Source organism: Triticum dicoccoides, chromosome 5A (genome assembly GCF_002162155.2).
Source record: "Triticum dicoccoides isolate Atlit2015 ecotype Zavitan chromosome 5A, WEW_v2.0, whole genome shotgun sequence".
Taxonomy (NCBI): domain Eukaryota; kingdom Viridiplantae; phylum Streptophyta; class Magnoliopsida; order Poales; family Poaceae; genus Triticum; species Triticum dicoccoides.
Window position 1 is genome coordinate 35,340,459 of NC_041388.1, and position 21,963 is coordinate 35,362,421.

At 42.5% G+C, this 21,963-nt stretch overlaps 1 protein-coding gene and 2 long non-coding RNA genes across 4 annotated transcripts; all 3 read right to left on the minus strand.

Annotated features, from left to right (window-relative positions):
* Positions 1 to 4,317: 4,317 nt before the first annotated feature.
* LOC119299109 lies at positions 4,318 to 5,069 on the minus strand (the record flags this gene model as incomplete). Its single annotated transcript, XM_037576392.1, has 1 exon — positions 4,318 to 5,069. A coding segment is annotated over one exon (276 nt), but the record flags the coding sequence as incomplete, so codon positions are not given.
* Positions 5,070 to 5,074: 5 nt separating this feature from the next.
* LOC119296887 lies at positions 5,075 to 5,690 on the minus strand. Its single transcript, XR_005145434.1, has 3 exons — positions 5,593 to 5,690; positions 5,267 to 5,411; positions 5,075 to 5,142 (listed from the first exon to the last, which is right to left on the minus strand). It is a non-coding gene; the product is annotated as an uncharacterized LOC119296887 (long non-coding RNA).
* A 12,002-nt stretch (positions 5,691 to 17,692) lies between these two features.
* Positions 17,693 to 18,305, minus strand: LOC119296888. 2 transcript variants are annotated; one of them, XR_005145435.1, is made up of 2 exons: positions 18,111 to 18,305; positions 17,693 to 18,009 (listed from the first exon to the last, which is right to left on the minus strand). It is a non-coding gene; the product is annotated as an uncharacterized LOC119296888 (long non-coding RNA). The 2 variants fall into 2 exon arrangements; XR_005145436.1 differs by having other exon boundaries at positions 17,693 to 17,984; positions 18,111 to 18,299.
* Positions 18,306 to 21,963: the final 3,658 nt, after the last annotated feature.

Sequence of the window (21,963 nt, forward strand, 5' to 3'; positions counted from 1 at the left end):
TTGAATTTGAATTTTATTCAAAAGAGAAAGTGTTCCTAAATTACCTTGGGAATATTTCTGACTAAATGAACATTTCTCCAAGGGTTTTTGACAAGCTATATTTTGTCAATAACTAATGGGCCCTTCGCAATGTTGCTTTATTTTCTTACTGTTTTTCTGTTTATTAATTTACTCCAGAATTTTACTTATAGTTTAATTACCAAAATCAAACTATTTTTAAAATCTCGTTCACTAGAGAATAAATAGGGAAAATATAATATTAGGAAATTTTCTTTCCTGCCCTTATGCAAGTTTTCCGAAAATAATTTTTGGGTGGGACCATCATGGTTTTCAACCAAATTCAAATTTCCATTTGAATTCAGTGTTGGCCTTGTTGGTCTCAAAATCCACATATGCATGGAAATCATCGATGCATATGCTCCTAATTTCACAACCAAAATTTAGGAGAAATTTGGGTTTTTGTGACACTCAACCGTCGCCATCTTATACGCTCTTGTCGGAGTCATCATCATCGCTGCCGTTGAAGTAGAGGACGAATTCTTCCGCGGTAGCGGTCGAATTTGCCAGCGTCTCCACCGACTCCCTCAATGCCCTCATGTACCCCGGCTCATCTACCGGGTCTGCAGAGTACATGAGCACCGGCAGTGCAACCCAGCTTGGCACAATGGTGAAGTCGCGGATCGAGCGGACGAACCCCGGCATGTCCTCGGGTCGCCTGCCTCGTTCGGCGCAAACGGTGAAGTCGCGGATAGCTAGTAGTACAACATTCACTAGAAAAAAGCTAGTAGTACAACATTGTGGCTGAAACTTTGATTTTTATTTACTCCGTTTTTGCTTGGATGCCATTAGTAGGTAACCAAAAAATTAAGTTACATTGCCTATTGTTACAATGTGATGGATCAACCATTAGGTTTTTTAACGAGCCCACTCATCGGCTTACTTATTTTTGTCGGAATGGGAGCTCCAAAGGTCAACATGTTCCATCTTGACTCATGTCATTGTCTCAAAAAGTGTGTCAAAAATTATAAAGGCAATGATGCGGCTTAATGGCATGCCTCCACCAAAGCATAAATTGGCGAAGCATCATGTGCTTTCCAAGCATGCACGTGTTCAACGCATTGTCTTGAGTAAGATTATTTTTCTCTTTTCTAACAATTTTTCCTAATTTCTAGAAGAGAACAACAAACCTACCCATTCCCTATTGCTTTTCCTTTACTTTGTAAGGAAAAGGGTGGATCATCTACATAAATTAGCATTGGCCTAATTAAAAGCAACAATTCAGATGTTGTTGGACCGCCGGAGCCTACATAACCAGCTAGTTGCTTTAACAAAGTAAGATGGTCACTGTTTAATCTATTCTGAGCACATGGAAACTCAATCGATTGGAAGTCATGATGTCTCAACACATGAAGTATTTTGGCATCTAGGTAAATAACAAGATCCTAATGAATTAATCCCTCACATGCTCACATATTTAGTGTTAACTAACGTTCAAAGAATGCACAACATAACAAGATCATCAAAATAAGTTTTACCATTAGAGGAATTGTGGCATATCAAATCAAGTGTGGATTAGCATCTTATAGGGGATAACAGCAAATAACTGCTACAATGCAGTGGATATGCATGTGGCCCATCAAAGGATGTGCCCCAATGGCGGACGAACAAGATGAAATTAGCATTCTCAAATCTCATAAGGCACGTGTCCCGATGATGTGTGTCGTCGCACACCATGCATGATGTGCCTTCCTGATGGTGGTTGCTGAGTTGGGCTCAGCACCTATATTGGCATGCCTACTGCACCGTGGCATAACTGAGTGGCGCTGCTGATGGACACCAAGTGTCGCCACATGTGGCATTATCGCTTATCGCACACCGTCATGGTCATGTCAAGGGATTCTGTGCTGGCCTCCAAACTTGTCGATACACCCCGAGTGTTTCATGGACCTTGGCAAATTCAGTTTACGTACCATGGCAATTTTCCTTTCTTATATGTACCATGGTAAAAAAAATTAGGGACCATGGCCAATTCAGTTTAGGGACCATGATAAATTAAGTTTATGGAACATGGCAAAAAACAATTAGGAACCGTGGCTAATTAAGTTTATGGACCATGACAAATTCACTTCAAGTACCATGTCCAATTCAGCTAATGAACCACGGCAATATTCACTTTTTAATAGAACCATGCAAATTTCTATATTTAAGAACGACAACAAATTTATATATTTTTTCATAAACCTACCATGTTGTACACGCAACAAGATTAATATTTTTGCCATGTATCCATGGCAAAATTCCCTAATATTTGCCATCCTTTTGAAATTACAAAATTCCAAATTTTGCCATGTGCCCACTAGAAATTATCAAAAAATCCATGTTTTATTGGTCAATATTTTTATATTTTTTTCTTGCGCAATTTTATTATAGGTAACATAGCTGCTATATTATTTTATAGCATGGAAATTTTATATTCATTAGACCATGGTAGTTTTTTCCGTAGGTACTTTAGCAATTTTCGTTATGTAGACGATGGCAATTTCTTTTTGGTTAGACCATGGTAATTTTTTGTAAGCAGGATGGCAATTTAGACCATAGTTCTCTTGTCTTGCAACATTTTCTTGGACAATAGCGATTTTATTTAGCATACCATGGTAAATTCCTTTTTTACATGCTATCAAATTTTTTGACATGGCAATTTTGGACCTTCTTAGAAGCACAACCTTTTTTCCGCAATGTAGACTTTTGCTATGTGAACTCTTCTGTTTTTTTATTAAATTTGCCATGTTATTTCCACAACAACAAAATTTAATTTTTATGAGATTTTTTTGTTTGAAACAAAATATTTATGTTTGTTCTTGTTTTTAATATGACAAATTTTGTCATCCAATTTTGTTGTGTGCAACCTGTCAATTATACTATTTTTTATTTATACCTACATCATGAAAAACTTTCTTTTCTAATATTTTATTTATTTATTTGCACACGGGAATGGTGATTGGTCTAGAAGCTTAGCGAAGGTCATGTACGGCTTTGGATTCGCTTGGGGGGTTACCTGTACGGCTTTGGATTCGCGAATAGAAACGTTCGCGCTGGAGGGGGCTCTCCAGCGAACTACTGGTTCGGGCTGACATCGCTAGAAATCTGATCTTCGGTAGACATTGGGGGTCCATACTTTATCCCTGATTCAGACAAAAGATACTGTTTCTCCTTCTTCTGTTGCATGCAACTCCATGAAAGAATTCAATGTTTTTATCTCGTACTCTCCTTCAAGGCCAATCTTCACATTAACTAATCGGCATAAGGATTTCCATCTGAATACTGACACAAGCTACTTTAATTTACTAGTTATAAGCTGATGTTTTTTTTTGCGGGACTGCAGCAGAGGACGAACCACGATAATCTGCTCTTCTTTCCCATCCTTGTTGATGGTGAGCGTAGGAGGAGGCGCCGGCGTTGCAGCGTCCAGGAAGTGTTCCATCTGTGCTCCCTTGATCTGGGGAAGCATGATGGCCTTCCAAAGGAGGAAATTTGTCCTCATGAGCTTCTCCGATGGAGGTGAACCGAGAGAGATAGAGCTGCTGGAGGTGGAAGAAGACCCATAGGCGGATCCGGCGGATTGGGTGGATAGGGAACTCATGGTGGATGTGGTCAAGGAGTTCTCGGTGGAAGCAGCGATGCTAGCGGCGGTGCCTGCCATAGCTTTCTCTCGGCTCTCTTTTTTTTCTCTCTTCTCGATCAACTAGATCGATCTAATTGTCGTGGCTAGATGTACGAGAGGAAGGGGCTCTGATTACCATATAAGTTATTGTGGGAAGCGTAGAACCCTTCGTCTGGGCCACACGTTGTTGCGAAAATGTTTGCAATATTTCAATGAGATTTTGATTATATGAAACATGAATTCTTGAAACAATAGTTTCTGAAAGTATATAAGAATTAAATGTAAATAGCATAATAAAATGGAATTTTACATGCATGCATGTTGTAGTGGATTTTTAATATGCATAGTTGCATGTTGAGGTGGGCCTTTTCTTATGCATGTTGAATGATGAGGTGGCATGCTTGCATGTTGAGAGAAATACCTTAGTGGGGGCTAGCTATTTAGATATAAAAGATATAGAAACATTGCCGTGGCTTACAAGGAACGATCGATCGTAACAGGATCGATCAAGGTTACAGGAGTTGGAACAGAAGAAGGGATAGAAGCTTAAGACAGAGTACAATTTAAACTACTTTCTCTCCCTATACAACTTATCCTAACACAGTTGGCCTACGTCCTGTCAACCATAGGATGTGATACAACGACGTTAGCATTATTCCTGAATCATTTCACCAAGTTGAGACTGAGGCTCGATCCGACCTAAAGATCAGCGCTAGTATGCCTCTACAGTCTGTACCATGGATGGCTAACGATATGTAGGACTGCACATCACGTGTGCACGCTGACATGTAGGATTGCACCCATGATCGATATGCACGCACGTGTACAGTACTAAACAATCTCACACGAGTGGAAAAATCCGGACCAAACCGACATTTGGAACCCACATGGACTACATTGATACACCGGCCACCGGTTCATAGAGAATGAATGAGTAGCAGTTCTCAACACCGGGAACAACATGAGTTCATATCCCTCGCAAAAAAAAAACATGAGTTCATGTATATAAACTGCTTGCAGTACCAATTCACCAACATGGACTATGCGGAAGCTGGACATGCATAAGCATATGAATTATATATGTCTGATCATATACTAGTCGATTACGTACAGCTTGCCCTGCTTCTCAGTCCTACTCCTCACCTCCATGGAAGAGGGCCAGGAAGCTGCTGATGTCGCCCGCCACGAAGAAGACGAGGGCCACGGTGCAGAAGATCGTGATGAACATGTCTTGTGGGTCGTCGACGAGGAAGAGGCGGGCTGCGACGGCGACGGCGTACATGCAGTGGATGACGATGGTGAGCGCGAGTGCGAGGTAGGCGAAGGCGGGGCGGACCCAGCGACGGTGGCACGGGAGCCGCAACGCTAGCACCGCCGCGGCCGCCTGGAGTGTGGCGCAGGCAGCACAGCATCCCGGTCCAGAGGGTGGTGTCCTCGGCGGGATCCACGCTCGTCAGCTGGTCGCACCGCCGAAACAAGGACTGCAGCAGAGGACGAACCCGGATAAAAGATTTGATCGGGATATCTAGCAACCAGCCAAGAGCCAACGGGTTGTAGTAGTGGAACACAGGACAGGAGAATCACTGGTTGTGCACTCGTCGTTACCTGGCTGCAGGGGACGAGGTAGCGGTAGACAGCGTGGACGATTGCGGAGTTGGCGGCGTAGGAGGCCGTGAGGAGCGCCCATTCGCTGGCCTCTTCCATGGATCCAACCCTTCTTTGCCAGGAGTCCATGGATCCAAGCGAGTAGCTAGGACAAGAAGGCACTACTAGTTCAATTCCTTGTCTCAAAAAGAAACGATGGACCAGCAAGAAAAAGAAGTAGATGCAGGAGAAGAAAAGGATTCACCAGCAAGAAATGAAGCCCACGCTGGATAGCTAGTTCCAAATATTCGAACGAGACGGAGGGAGAGGGGAGGGGAGGGGCTGACCGTCGCTTGTCGGATGTGGAGCGAGCGACGTCGCTGGAGGGTGCTTCGCTGCTCCGGTACGCTTTCGCCTGGGCTGGAGGGAACGTGTTGGAGTTTGCAGGCGGAGGGCTACGGAGTTTTGGTGTGGAGCTGTTTAAATAGCCGAGCGACAGAGAGCGCGCTGCAGCACGAGGATCATTCTCGACTGGACGTCACACATTTTAGCTCATTTTAGGTGCACGTTCATTCTTATCTATTGCGATTTCTACTACAGTAGCATACGCATGTAACTTGGCGTGCTTCGTGCAACTCATACCACTCTATCGACTGGTGGCTCATCCAACATTATTTTTACACTTGGATGTATTTTGAGTTACATTGTCTATTTTTACTACATCATGGATCATCTATTATGTTTTTACGACCTCATTGATCCACTTATCTATCTTTGAAGAGAATAGGGAAGTGGGGCTCCAAAAGTCCATGGTTCAACCCGTTCATTGTCATCTAATCGAAAAACGTGCAAAAACAGAAAAAAGATGATGGCCACTGATGGCATGCCTCCAACAAGGAATAAAGTCATGAGATAGCATTTACTTTCCAACAACTCAACTTTTCAAGTCATCATCTCGAGTAAGCTTAATTTTTTTCTCTCTCTCCCACTTCGGTAAATTCATATCTAGGCTCGTCTCTATTGCTTTCATTTTCTTTTCCAACCGGGCTCACACCCCTTTCCGTTAACTTTGCAATTAACAGAAATACATCAGTTTGTTGAGTACTGTGCAAAACATCACCCACCAGCCAAAGCGAAATGAGATAGACTAGAGCAAAAGGAGACCGAAAGAAGGGAGCGAGTTGGTGCACCGTCAGGAAACCCATTGTGGATGATCCTAAAACGGGCCAGCCACCATAGGACGAAAACCCGACGACACTAAACCAGTGCCCAATAAACATTCTGGAGACGACTACAGGACACTGAAACAACGAAAGGAGAACATAGGAACAACAGACTCCAGCGGGCATCAAGCCCCAGTGGAACAAGTTTAAACTAGGCAGTGCAGCAATTTAGCCGATCCGGATCGCAGCTTCATCACCCAGAAGAAGCCTGCCACACGGGTAGGTTCTGTCCGCCAGAACAACAGAAACTTGAGCCAGCCTCTTAAACCCAGCCTGCAACTCCATCTCGTCGTCTCCTTTAAGCAGTCATGCCCAATACCACATAAACAAAAAAGCAGTGAAAACAGCCTCCAACGGAGTGCCGACATCGTATTTATCGAATGTAACTTTTTTACGAATGCACCAAATCCCCCAGAAAATGGTAGCAATAATCATCATATAGAACTTTTTCCCTCCCGGGAAAAACTGATATAACTAAGCCCAGCTTTGCCAGAGAGATCGAGGGCAGCAAGAAGCCCCCGTTGTCAATCCCAACACGCCCCAACCCGTGCGTGCAAATGAGCAGGTGAAGAACATGTGATTCGCAGTCTCCACATCCATACAAAAAAAAACAGGCGGGATTCCCAGGCAAATACCTACTTGGCATGTTATCCCGCGTAAGTATAACATTTTGAAAGAGCTGCCATAGGAAGATTTTGATTTTCAAAGGAATCGTAGCTTTCCATACCCACTTATAATTCGGGCCAGACATATTCCTTTCCAGCCACCCATAACTGACTTAGTAGTAAATTACCCTTTACTATCCAGTGCCCAAGTAACAATGTCTCGGGAGTTGTTCAGAGGCATACTTCTAGCCTCAGAAGTCACTCATTTTTTTGGTGCCAAAATATGAATAGTAACAATGATTTTTTTTGTGCCAAAATGGTGTTCTTTGATGGATTGGCCCGCCCCAACAAGCTTTAACAATACTCGGCCCATTTTGTCTGATTTTTCTGACTCCGCCACTGGAGGGTGGTCTCCTCCGCAGGATCCGTGTCCGTCAGCTGGTCCCAAATTCAGAAAGGAGGACTGTGGAGAGTCAAGGCAAATTCAGAAGGCAGGGAGAAGAGCACCAGCCAAGGGGTAGTGGAACACAGGAAAATCACTCGTCGTTAATTACCTGCCCGCAGGGGACGAGGTAGTGGCCGAATAGGTTGGCGATTGTGTAGCTCGTGGCAAAGGAGGCGGTGAGGAGCGCCCATTCACTGACCTGGTGGACAGGGTCGTCCATGGATCCAGCTCGTGGCAGTAGGTGGGACGCTAAATTTCTTTGCAGCTGCACACAAATGCGAGTGAAGCCCATCATACATTTGAGCTCATTTTAGCTGCACGGTAATTTTCATCTAGTGCGATTTCTACTACAGTAGCATACACGTGTAACCCGGCGCGCGTGTTTCATGCAACTCATACCACTCTAAAGATCTCCATTTCAAAAAGAAAAAAAGTACTACCTCCGTCCTATTTTATAGGTCTCCTTTGTAGTTTGTGTCAAATTTTGACCAAAGATTTAACTAAAAAAATGTTAATATATGTCAACAAAAATTATATTGTTGGATTCGTATTTGAACATACTTTTCAATGATTAAATTTTCGATGACATGTATGAACATTTGGTTAGTTTAATCTATGGTGAAAATATGACACGAAATACAATAGAGACCAATAAACCAGGACGGAGGTAGTACCACTCTAACAACTGGTGGCTCATCCAGCAATTTTATTTATTAATTCTTTGCCTGGATGTCATTAGCAAGTACAACCACAATTTTTACTACGTGATGGATCATTCATTATGTTTTTTTACTAGCTCATTCATCCACTTATCTAACTTTGCCGAGAATAGAAAGTCGGGCTTCAAAGGACCACGGTTCAACTTGATTATTGTCATCTAATCAAAAAGCGTGTAAAGAAGAAAGAAGACGATGACGATTGATGCTATGCCTTCAACAAAGAATAAAGTTGTGAGACATCGTGTACTTTCCAACAATGCAAGTTTTCAAGTCATGATCTCAAGTAATCTCAATTCTTCTCTCTCTCTCAACCACTTCACTAAATTTCAAAACTAGAAACATACCTGAGTCATTCTCTATTGCTTTTCTTTCGCTCTCTTTACTTTGTCAAGGAAGAGACAGGCTACTCTTCAGGAATTAGGTTTGCTCTAAGTAAAATACCTTGGATGATGTCGGACCTCTCGAGCCTACATGGCAATATGATCTATCAAAAGTCTACACATCATAATTGTGAGTGAAGCTCAAAACACACACCATCCACTTATCCATCTTTGAAGAGAATGGGAACTGGGGCTCCAAAGGTCCACGGTTCAACTATATCATTGTCAACTAATCAAAAAGTGTGCAAAAAAGGAAAGAAGGTGATGATGATTGATGGAATCCTTCCAACAAGGAATGGAGTTGCGAGACATCATTTACTTTCCAACAACTCAAGTTTTCTAGTCATCATCTTGAGCGCTGATCAATTATTCTTTCTCTCTATCTCTCTCCTGCTTTAGTAAATTCATACCCGAGCCAGTCTCTGTTGCTTTCATTTACTTTTCAACCACCCAAGTTTTCGTGTCATCATCTCGAAGAAGCTCAATTCTTCTTTCTCTTCACTTTTTCAAGGAATAGACTTGATCCTCTTCATGAATTAGGTTTGCTCTAAATCAAATACGGCATCTCCAATGCTGACTTCCAAATCGAATATCGTATTCGTTCAGGGACTGGCGAAGACCAGTTCACAGACAATGATACGGGAGCCCATCCAATCATGCCCGCATACATTTCAAACCGCTTTTCAATAAACTGGACAGATTTCATCAAACACGGCGGATTTCAGCATAGCTCGAACATAATTTACATAGAATGGACTATATTTCAACCGTATAACTAAAAAAAAAGAGTAGGAAAGGGAGGGGAAGAAACTAAAGGGTGGGAAATACTAAAAGCCAGAGACCTCTACAACCTCTGCTGCACCCTCCCAGGTACGAGTACGTAACTAGGGCCGCTCCGCTTGGATGGTTTCGATCGATCCATCCATCATCATGTTCATGCTTGGTCTGAGTGGGTGCAGTCCTCCGAGGCGAGCGCTGCGTCCAGTGGACGGACGCGGTCGCGGAGGCCGCCGAGGCGAGCGCCCTATGGCTCGGCATGCTCTGCTGCGCCCTACCCCAGGCGCTGCAGCTCCCGTGCTCCAGCCGCTTGGTCCGCCGCTCCCTTGCCGACCGCGCGCTCGCACTCACCTTCGTCGGACACTGCAAGTACGCCGCCGCCGTCCGCCTCCTCCTCGCCGCCGACTGCCCTGGATACGTCTTCGCCAGGGTCTTCTGCACCGCCAGCATCGTCATCTTCGCGGGGGGCGACCTCCTCTGCTTCTTGGGCCTCCTCCTGGGAGGTGATTCGGGTAGTTCAGCTAGCTGCAGATGATCATGTCCATGGATCAGTTCGTTCATGGAGTGCGGTATGTCTGAATTTAGTACTACTGTTAATTGGATAGATCGACTGAGGACTGAATGACTGATGAGCAGGGCAGCCGATAAGTTCAGCTTCAGCAGGACTGAGTATGTGTGAATCTAGTAGCTACCTAGCTCTCCTAGCTAGTACTAGTTGGTATATTTGCGTTGCTTAATGTACTTATGATCAGACATGAGCACGATAGTTATATCCAGCTTCCCTATGATTAATGTTGATGAAATTGCTGCAGTTTAATCCAGTAGTATCAGTATCCTAGTGTGTTACTTGGATAACAGAAGAGGCACGTTGGCCATCCATGGTCCTTGTTGGAAATTTACCTTAGGATCAATCACATCAAACTGCACAAACACACGCGCACAAAAAACTGATAGCCAAAGGGCTCTTCTTGTGCCCTCTTTTCTTTCTCTTTATTACATTTTCTCCTCTTGTCTCGGTACAAAACTCACGCGACACCTGTGCATATATACACACAGAGACGTCTTAGCTAGCCGAACACAAATCCTATTCGAACACCAACTCCAAATACTATATGCCAAAGCTAGCTCTAACCGGACTGGCAAATACCCATACTTTCCTAATTACCGGCCATGCTGGTCGCACTTAATACTTATGCTAACAGGACTCAAACATGACTACCTACTGGTAATCTCAAACTTACCTAATTAATACTAACTTATATTTGGATTACCTAACAATTATTCCCTAATTCAAACATCCGACTTTTTATTCAACGAGACACGCAAACGATTACCTTTTCATTTTGTCCTGTCGATTGCCTCGATGGCGCGATTTACCGAACCACAACTTCTCTCTTTTTGCAATGATGGCCACCACATCATCACCATTATACTTTTGTGCCGACTTGAAAACTGAAACCAACGATTATTCGGACTACCAGCCACGCTGCCACATCTTAGCGTGCTACATACAGACTAAACGCATAGTCTCATGCAGGAACTCAACTTAACTGGTCCGCGTCCATCTTCACGTTGATATTCATCTTCTTGTTGGTTGCTTGTACGTGAGGAGACACAACTCTTCACCCACCACATCTCCACATCTTCTCAGTGTCGCCGATGCCACAACTTATCAAACGATACCGCCTGTCCAGCAGCAACACAACTTGCCATATACGTGCAACTCATCTCCACCGTATATGAACTCGCTGGAACACCGCGACCACGAACGGAAACACAAGGCACGCATTCCTTTTTCCACCCGTTGTCGCTTGCAATTCTCCCCTCCAGTGACGTATCCCAACTGCAGCAGAAGACTCACACACCTGAGCTCTTGAACGCAACTTACACGAAACCCCGTGCACAACTTGATGATGGCTCGCAACTTCACCATCTCCACCTTGCACCCTACAACGATGATCTCGATGATTTTCTCGGTGTCGCAACTTCGGCACCTTCATAACCATCAACAATCACCAACGCATTGTCGATGACAGCCTGTTGCACTCCTCCTCATTCTTCTGCCGAACGACAATCACATGTCGCCTCACTTGCGACAGCATCGTCACCGCCTTCTCGTCGTCTGTCCGCGGAACGACTACCGCCCAATCCTCCACGTCGTTACTCAACCAAGCGACCGTATCGCCCGAGCTTCTCGTCGTCGCACCAACGACTGAATTGCCCACCCCGAGGCGCTAGTAGGTCGCCACCCCGGGGCAAGCAAAGCTTCACCGTTACTTTGCTCTAGATACCAATTGTTGAAAATTCACCCTAGGATTGATCACATCAAACTGCACGAACACACGCGCACAAAAAACTGATAGCCAAAGGGCTCTTCTTGTGCCCTCTTTTCTTTCTCTTTATTACCTTTTCTCCTCTTGTCTCGGTACAAAACTCACGCGACACCTGTGCATATATATATATACACACAGAGACGTCTTAGCTAGCCGAACACAAATCCTATTCGAACACCAACTCCAAATACTATACGCCAAAGCTAGCTCTAACCGGACTGGCAAAGACCCATACTTTCCTAATTACCGGCCACGCTGGTCGCACTTAATACTTATGCTAACAGGACTCAAACATGACTACCTACTGGTAATCTCAAACTTACCTAATTAATACTAACTTATGTTTGGATTACCTAACAGTCCAGACAATGCATTTTGTTTTCACTTGGTGATTTTTTGTTCCTGGCTAGACGATCGCGGGTGCAACTATCACGGTGAGCACCGTGCGATGTTGGTTGGGAAATGCAGAGGGACGGAAGTGGTGCACATGTGACTGCTGAACTGAACATATGGGAGCTTCTGAGATACAAGGGCAACTAATCAATTTAGAGAGCTGGGACATGGAAAAAAGATATATTGATATGTATTTGCAGTTTCTGCTTGTTTAGTTTTGTCATCTTGATTGATATGTTGCGTCGAGTCTAGTCCCTTGGCTGAATTTGCCAATTGGAACATGTTGCGTCTAGTCCCCTGTCTAGCCATTCAGTGATTTGTGAGCATGAGAGGGATTTCTTTTTTCTGAAGTTGCATCTTAGGGAATATACCCACGTACGAATGTTTACAATTTAATTCCTCACAATTTTGTGACATCCTCCGTATGTTTACAAGCAAAATCTTCAGCTGGATCAAACCATTCTTTGAGAAAGGAGGTAACATGCTCCAAGATCTACCCGCAATAAAAAAATAAAAAATAAATCCATGCTCCAAGATGTTAGTTGTCTTTTGGGTTAATATTTTGTCCCTGTTTCAAGCAGAAAGAATATATTGTGCTTCTCCTTCTTCCGCCACTTGCAACTCTGTGAGACATCAAGTGTCATTTAGGTTGTATTCCTCTTTAAGGCCAATCTTAAATTTATTTCCTATGCCTAAATTCCTCTTGATGAATTCTGAACCATATCCAGTACCTGATGGGCTATGGATTTCCATCTGAATTATGGCGCAAACAACTTTAATTTACCGACTAAAGTTATGTTTATGAGCTAGTTATGTCGTACATTCTTAGAACCTTAGCTGATGCTACACAAATTTTCTCGCCTATAGTAATAGTCTTTCAGTGAGTGAGCATGTTAGGGTTTTTTTTCTTATTCAGATTGCATATGAGGTATTAAGTGGCTAGGATCTTTATATATATTTTTGGTTGTATTCCAAGATGTTTCAAGTGTTGAGACCTCTGAGCTTGGTTTTTTTTTTATCGATTGATCTTCCACATGGATTCTAAACGGATAAATGGTGACCATTTCAGTTGGATTTCTTTTTGGAAAAGAAAGAAAATGCCCGCCTTCTGCATCATAAATCAGACTAGCTAGCTCGGTTAGTCGCTGCCAAGTTTGAGCAGGTATGGCGTGATTACTTTGTATTGGTTTGGTTTGTTGAGAGGAGGTCCAGGGCTACTTATAGGGCGGAGTGGAGGTTGTACGGCGCGGGCAGACTCGGGGTCGTGGGCGCATGGGTCGGCAGCGGTTGCGGGACGTTGGGGTAGAATTCTGGTCGGCTGGCTAGCTGCTAGCTGGGCCTTTTTTTCTTTCTCTCTTCATTTCTGTTTTCAGTTTCTGATTTATGTTTTTATTTTCAAATTTGAATTTGAATTTTATTCAAAAGAGAAAGTGTTCCTAAATTACCTTGGGAATATTTCTGACTAAATGAACATTTCTCCAAGGGTTTTTGACAAGCTATATTTTGTCAATAACTAATGGGCCCTTCGCAATGTTGCTTTATTTTCTTACTGTTTTTCTGTTTATTAATTTACTCCAGAATTTTACTTATAGTTTAATTACCAAAATTAAACTATTTTTAAAATCTCGTTCACTAGAGAATAAATAGGGAAAATATAATATTAGGAAATTTTCTTTCCTGCCCTTATGCAAGTTTTCCGAAAATAATTTTTGGGTGGGACCATCATGGTTTTCAACCAAATTCAAATTTCCATTTGAATTCAGTGTTGGCCTTGTTGGTCTCAAAATCCACATATGCAAGGAAATCATGGATGCATATGCTCCTAATTTCACAACCAAAATTTAGGAGAAATTTGGGTTTTTGTGACACTCAACCGTCGCCATCCTATACGCTCTTGTCGGAGTCATCATCATCGCTGTCGTTGAAGTAGAGGACGAATTCTTCCGCGGTAGCGGTCGAATTTGCCAGCGTCTCCACCGACTCCCTCAATGCCCTCATGTACCCCGGCTCATCTACCGGGTCTGCAGAGTACATGAGCACCGGCAGTGCAACCCACCTTGGCACAATGGTGAAGTCGCGGATCGCACGGACGAACCCCGGCATGTCCTCGGGGTCGCCTGCCTCGTTCGGCGCAAACGGTGAAGTCGCGGATAGCTAGTAGTACAACATTCACTAGAAAAAAGCTAGTAGTACAACATTGTGGCTCAAACTTTGATTTTTATTTACTCCGTTTTTGCTTGGATGCCATTAGTAGGTAACCAAAAAATTAAGTTACATTGCCTATTGTTACAATGTGATGGATCAACCATTAGGTTTTTTAACGAGCCCACTCATCGGCTTACTTATTTTTGTCGGAATGGGAGCTCCAAAGGTCAACATGTTCCATTTTGACTCATGTCATTGTCTCAAAAAGTGTGTCAAAAAATATAAAGGCAATGATGCGGCTTAATGGCATGCCTCCACCAAAGCATAAATTGGCGAAGCATCATGTGCTTTCCAAGCATGCACGTGTTCAACGCATTATCTTGAGTAAGATTATTTTTCTCTTTTCTAACAATTTTTCCTAATTTCTAGAAGAGAACAACAAACCTACCCATTCCCTATTGCTTTTCCTTTACTTTGTAAGGAAAAGGGTGGATCATCTACATAAATTAGCATTGGCCTAATTAAAAGCAACAATTCAGATGTTGTTGGACCGCCGGAGCCTACATAACCAGCTAGTTGCTTTAACAAAGTAAGATGGTCACTGTTTAATCTATTCTGAGCACATGGAAACTCAATCGATTGGAAGTCATGATGTCTCAACACATGAAGTATTTTGGCATCTAGGGAAATATCAAGATCCTAATGAATTAATCCCTCACATGCTCACATATTTAGTGTTAACTAACGTTCAAAGAATGCACAACATAACAAGATCATCAAAATAAGTTTTACCATTAGAGGAATTGTGGCATATCAAATCAAGTGTGGATTAGCATCTTATAGGGGATAACAGCAAATAACTGCTACAATGCAGTGGATATGCATGTGGCCCATCAAAGGATGTGCCCCAATGGCGGACGAACAAGATGAAATTAGCATTCCCAAATCTCATAAGGCATGTGTCCCGATCATGTGTGTCTTGGCACACCATGCATGATGTGCCTTCCTGATGGTGGTTGTTGAGTTGGGCCCAGCACCTGTATTGGCATGCCTACTGCACCGTGGCGTAACTGAGTGGCGCTGCTGATGGACACCAAGTGTCGCCACATGTGGCATTATCGCTTATCGCACACCGTCATGGCCATGTCAAGGGATTCTGTGCTGGCCTCCAAACTTGCCGATACGCCCCGAGTGTTTCATGGACCTTGGCAAATTCAGTTTACGTACCATGGCAATTTTCCTTTCTTATATGTATCATGGTAAAAAAATTAGGGACCATGACCAATTCAGTTTAGGGACCATGATAAATTAAGTTTATGGAACATGGCAAAAAAAATTAGGGACCATGGGAAATTTAGTTTATGGACCATGGCTAACTAAGTTTATGGACCATGACAAATTCACTTCAAGTACCATGTCAAATTCAGCTAATGAACCACGGCAATATTCACTTTTTAATAGAACCATTGCAAATTTCTATATTTAAGAACCACAACAAATATATATTTTTTTCATAACCAACCATGTTGTACACGCAACAAGATTAACCATGTATCCATGGCAAAATTCCCTAATATTTTCCATCTTTTTTAAATTAGAAAATTCCAAATTTTGCCATGTGCCCACTACAAATTATCAAAAAAATCCATGTTTTTTTGGTCAATATTTTTATATTTTTTACATGTGCAATTTTTATAATAGGTAACATAGCTGCTATATTATTTTATAGCATGGAAATTTTATATTCATTAGACCATGGTAGTTTTTTCCGTAGGTACTTTAGCAATTTTCGTTATGTAGACGATGGCAATTTCTTTTTGGTTAGACCATGGTAATTTTTTGTAAGCAGGATGGCAATTTAGACCATAGTTCTCTTGTCTTGCAACATTTTCTTGGACCATAGCGATTTTATTTAGCGTACCATGGTAAATTCCTTTTTTACGTGCTATCAAATTTTTTGACATGGCAATTTTGGACCTTCTTACAAGCACAACCTTTTTTCCGCAATGTAGACTTTTGCTATGTGAACTCTTCTGTTTTTTTATTAAATTTGCCATGTTATTTCCACACAAAAAAAAACTTAATTTTTATGAGATTTTTTTGTTTGAAACAAAATATTTATGTTTGCTCTTGTTTTTAATATGACAAATTTTGTCATCCAATTTTGTTGTGTACAACCTGTCAATTATACTATTTTTTATTTATACCTACATCATGAAAAAACTTTCTTTTTTAATATTTCATTTATTTATTTATTTGCATAGGGGAATGATGATTGGGCCAGAGGCCTAGCGAAGGTCATGTACGGCTTTGTATTCGCTTGGCGGGTTACCTGTAGCGAATAGAACGTTCGCGCTAGAGGGGGTTCTCCAGCGAACTACTCGTTCGGGTTGACATCGCTAGAAATCTGACGTTCGGTAGATATTGGAGGTCCATACTTTTTCCCTGAGTCAGACAAAAGATATTGTTTGTACTTATTCTGTTGCTTGCAACTCCATGAAAGAATTCAGTGTTTTTATCTTCTATTCACCTTCAAGGCCATTCTTCACATTATTTCATACGCTAGTATTCCTCTTGATAAATTATAAAGCATCCCTAGAACTTACCGGCATAAGGATTTCCATCTGAATACTGACACAAGCTACTTTAATTTACTAGTTATAAGCTGATGTTGACGACCTCGTTATTTCGTACTATTATATTGTGTGAACCTTGGCGGACGCTAAACAAGTTTTGTTGTCCGTAGCAATAGTCGCCAAGTGAGCTGTGAGCATGCATGTGAAGATTTCCTTTTCCTTGAGGTCACACTTGAGGCATTTTATTGGTTGGGTTTCGTCATGGTTTCTAGAGGGCTTGAGGGGTTATTCATGAATCATCATCGTCCTTGTTTCTTCTGCTTTTGATGGGTCTTTTGGAGTAGATGACATGGGTCAAGTCGAGTACACTGTAGACCTTTTGTTTTTGTGAAACAAAAAACCGTGTTGACAGACCTTTGGATCCCCACCACCTCTCATATTCTTGGCAAAGATAGAGCGGTGCACATGGTGACATGCATGCATGCATTACCGCATGTAGTCACGGGCATGGCAAAGCAGCAATGGCACGCTACCCGGGCTGGCAAAACCAGCAGGGCACGAAGCACGCGGGTTACATGCGTAGCTGAAATATCACTGTGCAGCTAAATTGAGGTAGCTTGCTAAGCTAGATCAAAACAGCTAAAAGCCATGATGAGACGTTTATCGCACAACTCTAGAAAACTGCATGCTTAATCAGCAGGTAGGAGTAAGTTGAAACTAGGAACCTAGTTACATTTGCATTTTCAATTATACACAAGTTGGAACAACAGCTTTATCCCCAGTGGATTAGCCAGCGGTTGCATGAAAAACCATAGTTAACATATACTCCTATACTGCATGAAGTGACAATCTCACCAACATCAATTATATTGAAGCTGGATAAATAAGCATATAAATGATGTCTGATCATACTACAAAGGAAAGGTGGAATACTACTGCATCAAAGACGGGCACAATTCAGGGTACGTAACACATTACACAAATACGTACTAGCGACGCTGCCTACGTACCCCTGCTTCTCAGTCCTACTCCTCACCGCTGCCGAGGAGGCGCCAGGGACAGGGTCACCGGCAGCAGATGAGGCGCCTTGCTGCCGTCCATGGATGCAGGAGCCTTCTTTTGCGGGGACTCCATGGATCAAACCTGGACAAGATGAGGAGATGAGACACTGAGGCACTGTTAGTCAAGGTCAACAGGAAGAAAGAGGAAGAGAAAGAAGAATTCAGCGACAAAATGCAAGAACGAGGAGACGGAGGGGGAGGGACTCACCGTCACTCGTCGGATGTGGGAGGTGCTTCCTTTTCCCTACGCGAGCGACGTGCTACACTCCAAGGGTGGTGTTGGAGGCTGCCGGCCACTGGTGTTGTGGACTGCGTAGCTGTTTAAGTAGCGAGTGTGGTCGTGTGCGATGCAAAGTGAGGCCGCGACCTAGACCATCTTTGGCAATGCTGCTCACCCAACACACACAGGTGCACATGCATGCGTAGTGCTCCTAGAAGCTAGATGAACGGGGAAGGGAGGGGGAGGGGACTCACCGTACATGTGAGCATGCAAGGCTGCGATACGCGAGCGACCCAGGCGGAAGCATGTGATGGTCTCGGTCGTCGCATTGATGTAGAGAGGAAACCACGTGCAAGTTTCGTCCGATCAAGGGAGCGCGTATAACATTTTTGGCTATGCTGTGGGATGCATGCCTGCCTAGTTAATATCTTTCCATACGTAAAGAAATGCTAGTGAAGCTCATCACGCACACGCATGCACATGCTCATTTTAATTAGCTACGGTGATTCTCAACTAGCGAGATTTCAGAGTAGCATGCCCATTCACCACCCTTAACGACGGGTGGCCAAATCAATCATTTCCATAAGCTTGCTTCTACCACATTTTGGCAGAATAGTTTCATTCTTTTTAATATCTTTTTTATGCATGATTGGTTGTCATTAACGGATGCAACCTTACTTTGACATACATTGAGTATTACAACGTGACATTATATTTTACACTAAACCATTCTTAAGCTTATTTGTCTTGGTTGAGAATGCGTGGTGGGGCTCCAAAGGTCTGCATGGTCATCTTGACCCTACATAATCATCTACTCGAAAAAGTGGCAAAAGAATAAATAAGGTGATGGTCATTGATGGCATGCTTCCACCAAGGCATAAAGTGATGAGGCATCATGTGCTTCCCAACAACGCGTGCTTTTAACATATTATCTTTAGTGGGCTTATTAATTTTTCTGCTTTTCATATTTTTTATAGTTTCTAGAATAGACAATAAACCAAAGTGATTCTCTATTTTTCTTCTTCTTTCACTTTACTTTGTAGGGAAAGAGATTGTCTCCTCTGAAGGAATTAGCGTTGCTTTAAAAATAAATTAATAGTTTAGATGCACCACCCAAACTAGTTGCTTTAACAAACCGGGATAGTCATTGTTTGATCTCTTTTCAACACATGGAAAATCCTAGCATATTAGTCCATCACATGCTCACATATCAAATGACCATGACTCTAAACTATTTTTGCAATGACCACTAAACTTTGTTTAGCGCCAACCGAGGCTCAGAGAATGTATGACATAACGAGATCATCAATGTAAGCTTAACCATTAAATTAATGTAGGCCGCGCAGGAATTCAGATCGGGATACACATGCACGGCAAGTTGTAAATATGTTTTTATAATTGATCAAGTGGAATTATGGCATAGGAAATCGAGTGAAGACTGCCTCCTTAAATAGGATAACAACGCTTAACTGCCATTATGCACCGAATGTGCATGTGTCCCTCGATGCATGTGGTGCCCTAATGGTGGATAGTGAAGATAATCTCGTCATAACCGATGATCGCAACTCCCACATCTCAACGATGTATGTCGTGGTGCACCATGCACGATGCGCTTTCATGGCACTTTGATGGTGCATGTTGTCAAGTGGTCACCTATGCGTCGTGTCGAGCTGTGTCACGCTTCCTACTACACCACGCAACGATTAAGCTAAATGATACTCCCTCCGTCCGCGAATAAGTGTACATCTAGCTTTTGTTCTAAGTCAAAGTTTTAAATTTTTGATCAACTTTATAGAAAACAATAGTAACATATATGACATAAAGTTGATATATTATCAAAGTACATTTCAAGACGAATCTAGTGATACTAATTTGGTGCCATAGATGCTTTTACTTATTCCTAGAAAGGTGGTCAAAGTTTTAAAACTTTGACTTAAGACAAAAGCTAGATGTACACTTATTCGCGGACGGAGGGAGTATCAAGTAAGGCACGTATCCCCACAAAGAATTGGGGCCTTAAATTTAGTATGAACACAACGCAACCTATTTCGAGACATATTCGTGATTATTGTGTGTGATGACATATTGAAAGCAACAAGCACAATTCGCCAAAGGAGATATGCAAATGGGCACAAGAGAATCATATCATTATGGTTAATGATTAAAGGAGAGATGCAAACTCAACTTTAAGTTACATGGAGGGGCTCCAAAGGTCTGTTTGGTCATCTTGACCCTTGTGGTCTACTCAAAAGGCTTGTCAGAAGAAGAAAGAAGGTGATCTCGATTGATGGCATGCCTCCACGAAGGCATAAAGTGGTGAGCCATCATGTGCTTCCCAACAATGCAATGCGTCTTTTCAAGGCATTATCTTGAGTGACCTTTTTCTTGCTCTTTCATAACTTTTAATAATTTGTAGGCAGGGAGAATAAAGATAAGTAATTCTCTTTATTTTGTACGGGAAGATATTGTCTCCTCTGCAAGAATTAGCTTTGCATAATTAAGATGCACACAACCAAACCAAGTCCAAACTCATAAAGAGAAGATGCGAAATACAAGTAATCGGACTATATGATGCCTAAACCGTGGGAGAGCCAATCCTAAGATCATGCTGACATCCATGTCGCATAAAAGTATCCCTCGCCGTGTTCTCCAAGCGTGTACACACCTAAACAGGTCTGGATTCTCCACACGTTGTAGAGACGGCCATAAGTGGAGCGTACCGGTACATTTGTAGATAACCTGCATCAGAGAAGTGTTTTTATGGTTGAAAACATTATCATTTCTACATAGTCAGAGCGACCAAATAATGACGAGCGCTCCCACCCTAAGAAGAATTCTAAACTTATGATCAATCCCATGTAACCAGTTGCCAAATATATTAGCAACACTACATGGAGGATACAAGTCAGAAGCTAGTTAGATGAAGAACGAGCTAATTTGCATTGAAAAAACAAGTGTTTTATTGTTTCATCATGTTGACAAAAAATACATTGCGTACTTCCATGCCAATTCCTCTTAATAAGATTATCTTTGATAAGAATGACTCCTCGATGAAGATACCACACAAAGATTATATTCTTAAGTGATATCTTCATCTTCCAAATCTTATTATTATTATAGAGTTCTATACATAGAGTCCACCGTGAATTTACCACTCACATGTAGGTTCCAACGAAATTCATCGGTTCCTTGTGACAATTGTACCATGGATATGTAACAAAGTATTTCACGGTTCAAGTCTGGGACCAATTAAATCTCTTCTAAATGTTATATTTGTCGAAAAAGATTCCATAATCATAGTAATAGTATCACTCTTGTGACACACTGAGCAGTCGAAACATGCAAAACACGGATGTGGCCGAGAGCCACCTGCTCTCGCACGAAGTGGCTGGAGGGCGGAAGTGGGGTCGTAGGAGGAAACTCTATCTGATACAATGTAGGAAGCAAGAAGAAGAATTGCAGCACATATTGTATTCACCGTATGCCGGAGCATATATGCACGTACAGGGCAGCCGTAGTCTTACTGTATCCTCATATCTAGGAAAGGATCGGGAGGTTTGGCTGGTTAGGAAAGAGTATAAACAGATTCTAACATACCTAAGTTAGATGCACTAAGAGCAACTCCAACCCGACGACCCATTTTGTCCGCGCGCGTCCGTTTAGGTCGCCGCGGACAGAAAAGTCGGCTCAACGCGCCGATCCAAACGGACGTGCGTCTGCTTTTCGTCCGCCTGCCGATCCATTTTCAGCTTATTTTTTAGCCTCATTTGCGTCGGCGCGGATACGAAATGGACGCGCACCTGCCTCCTCCTTTCCCTGACCCGCTAGTCGGTGACACATT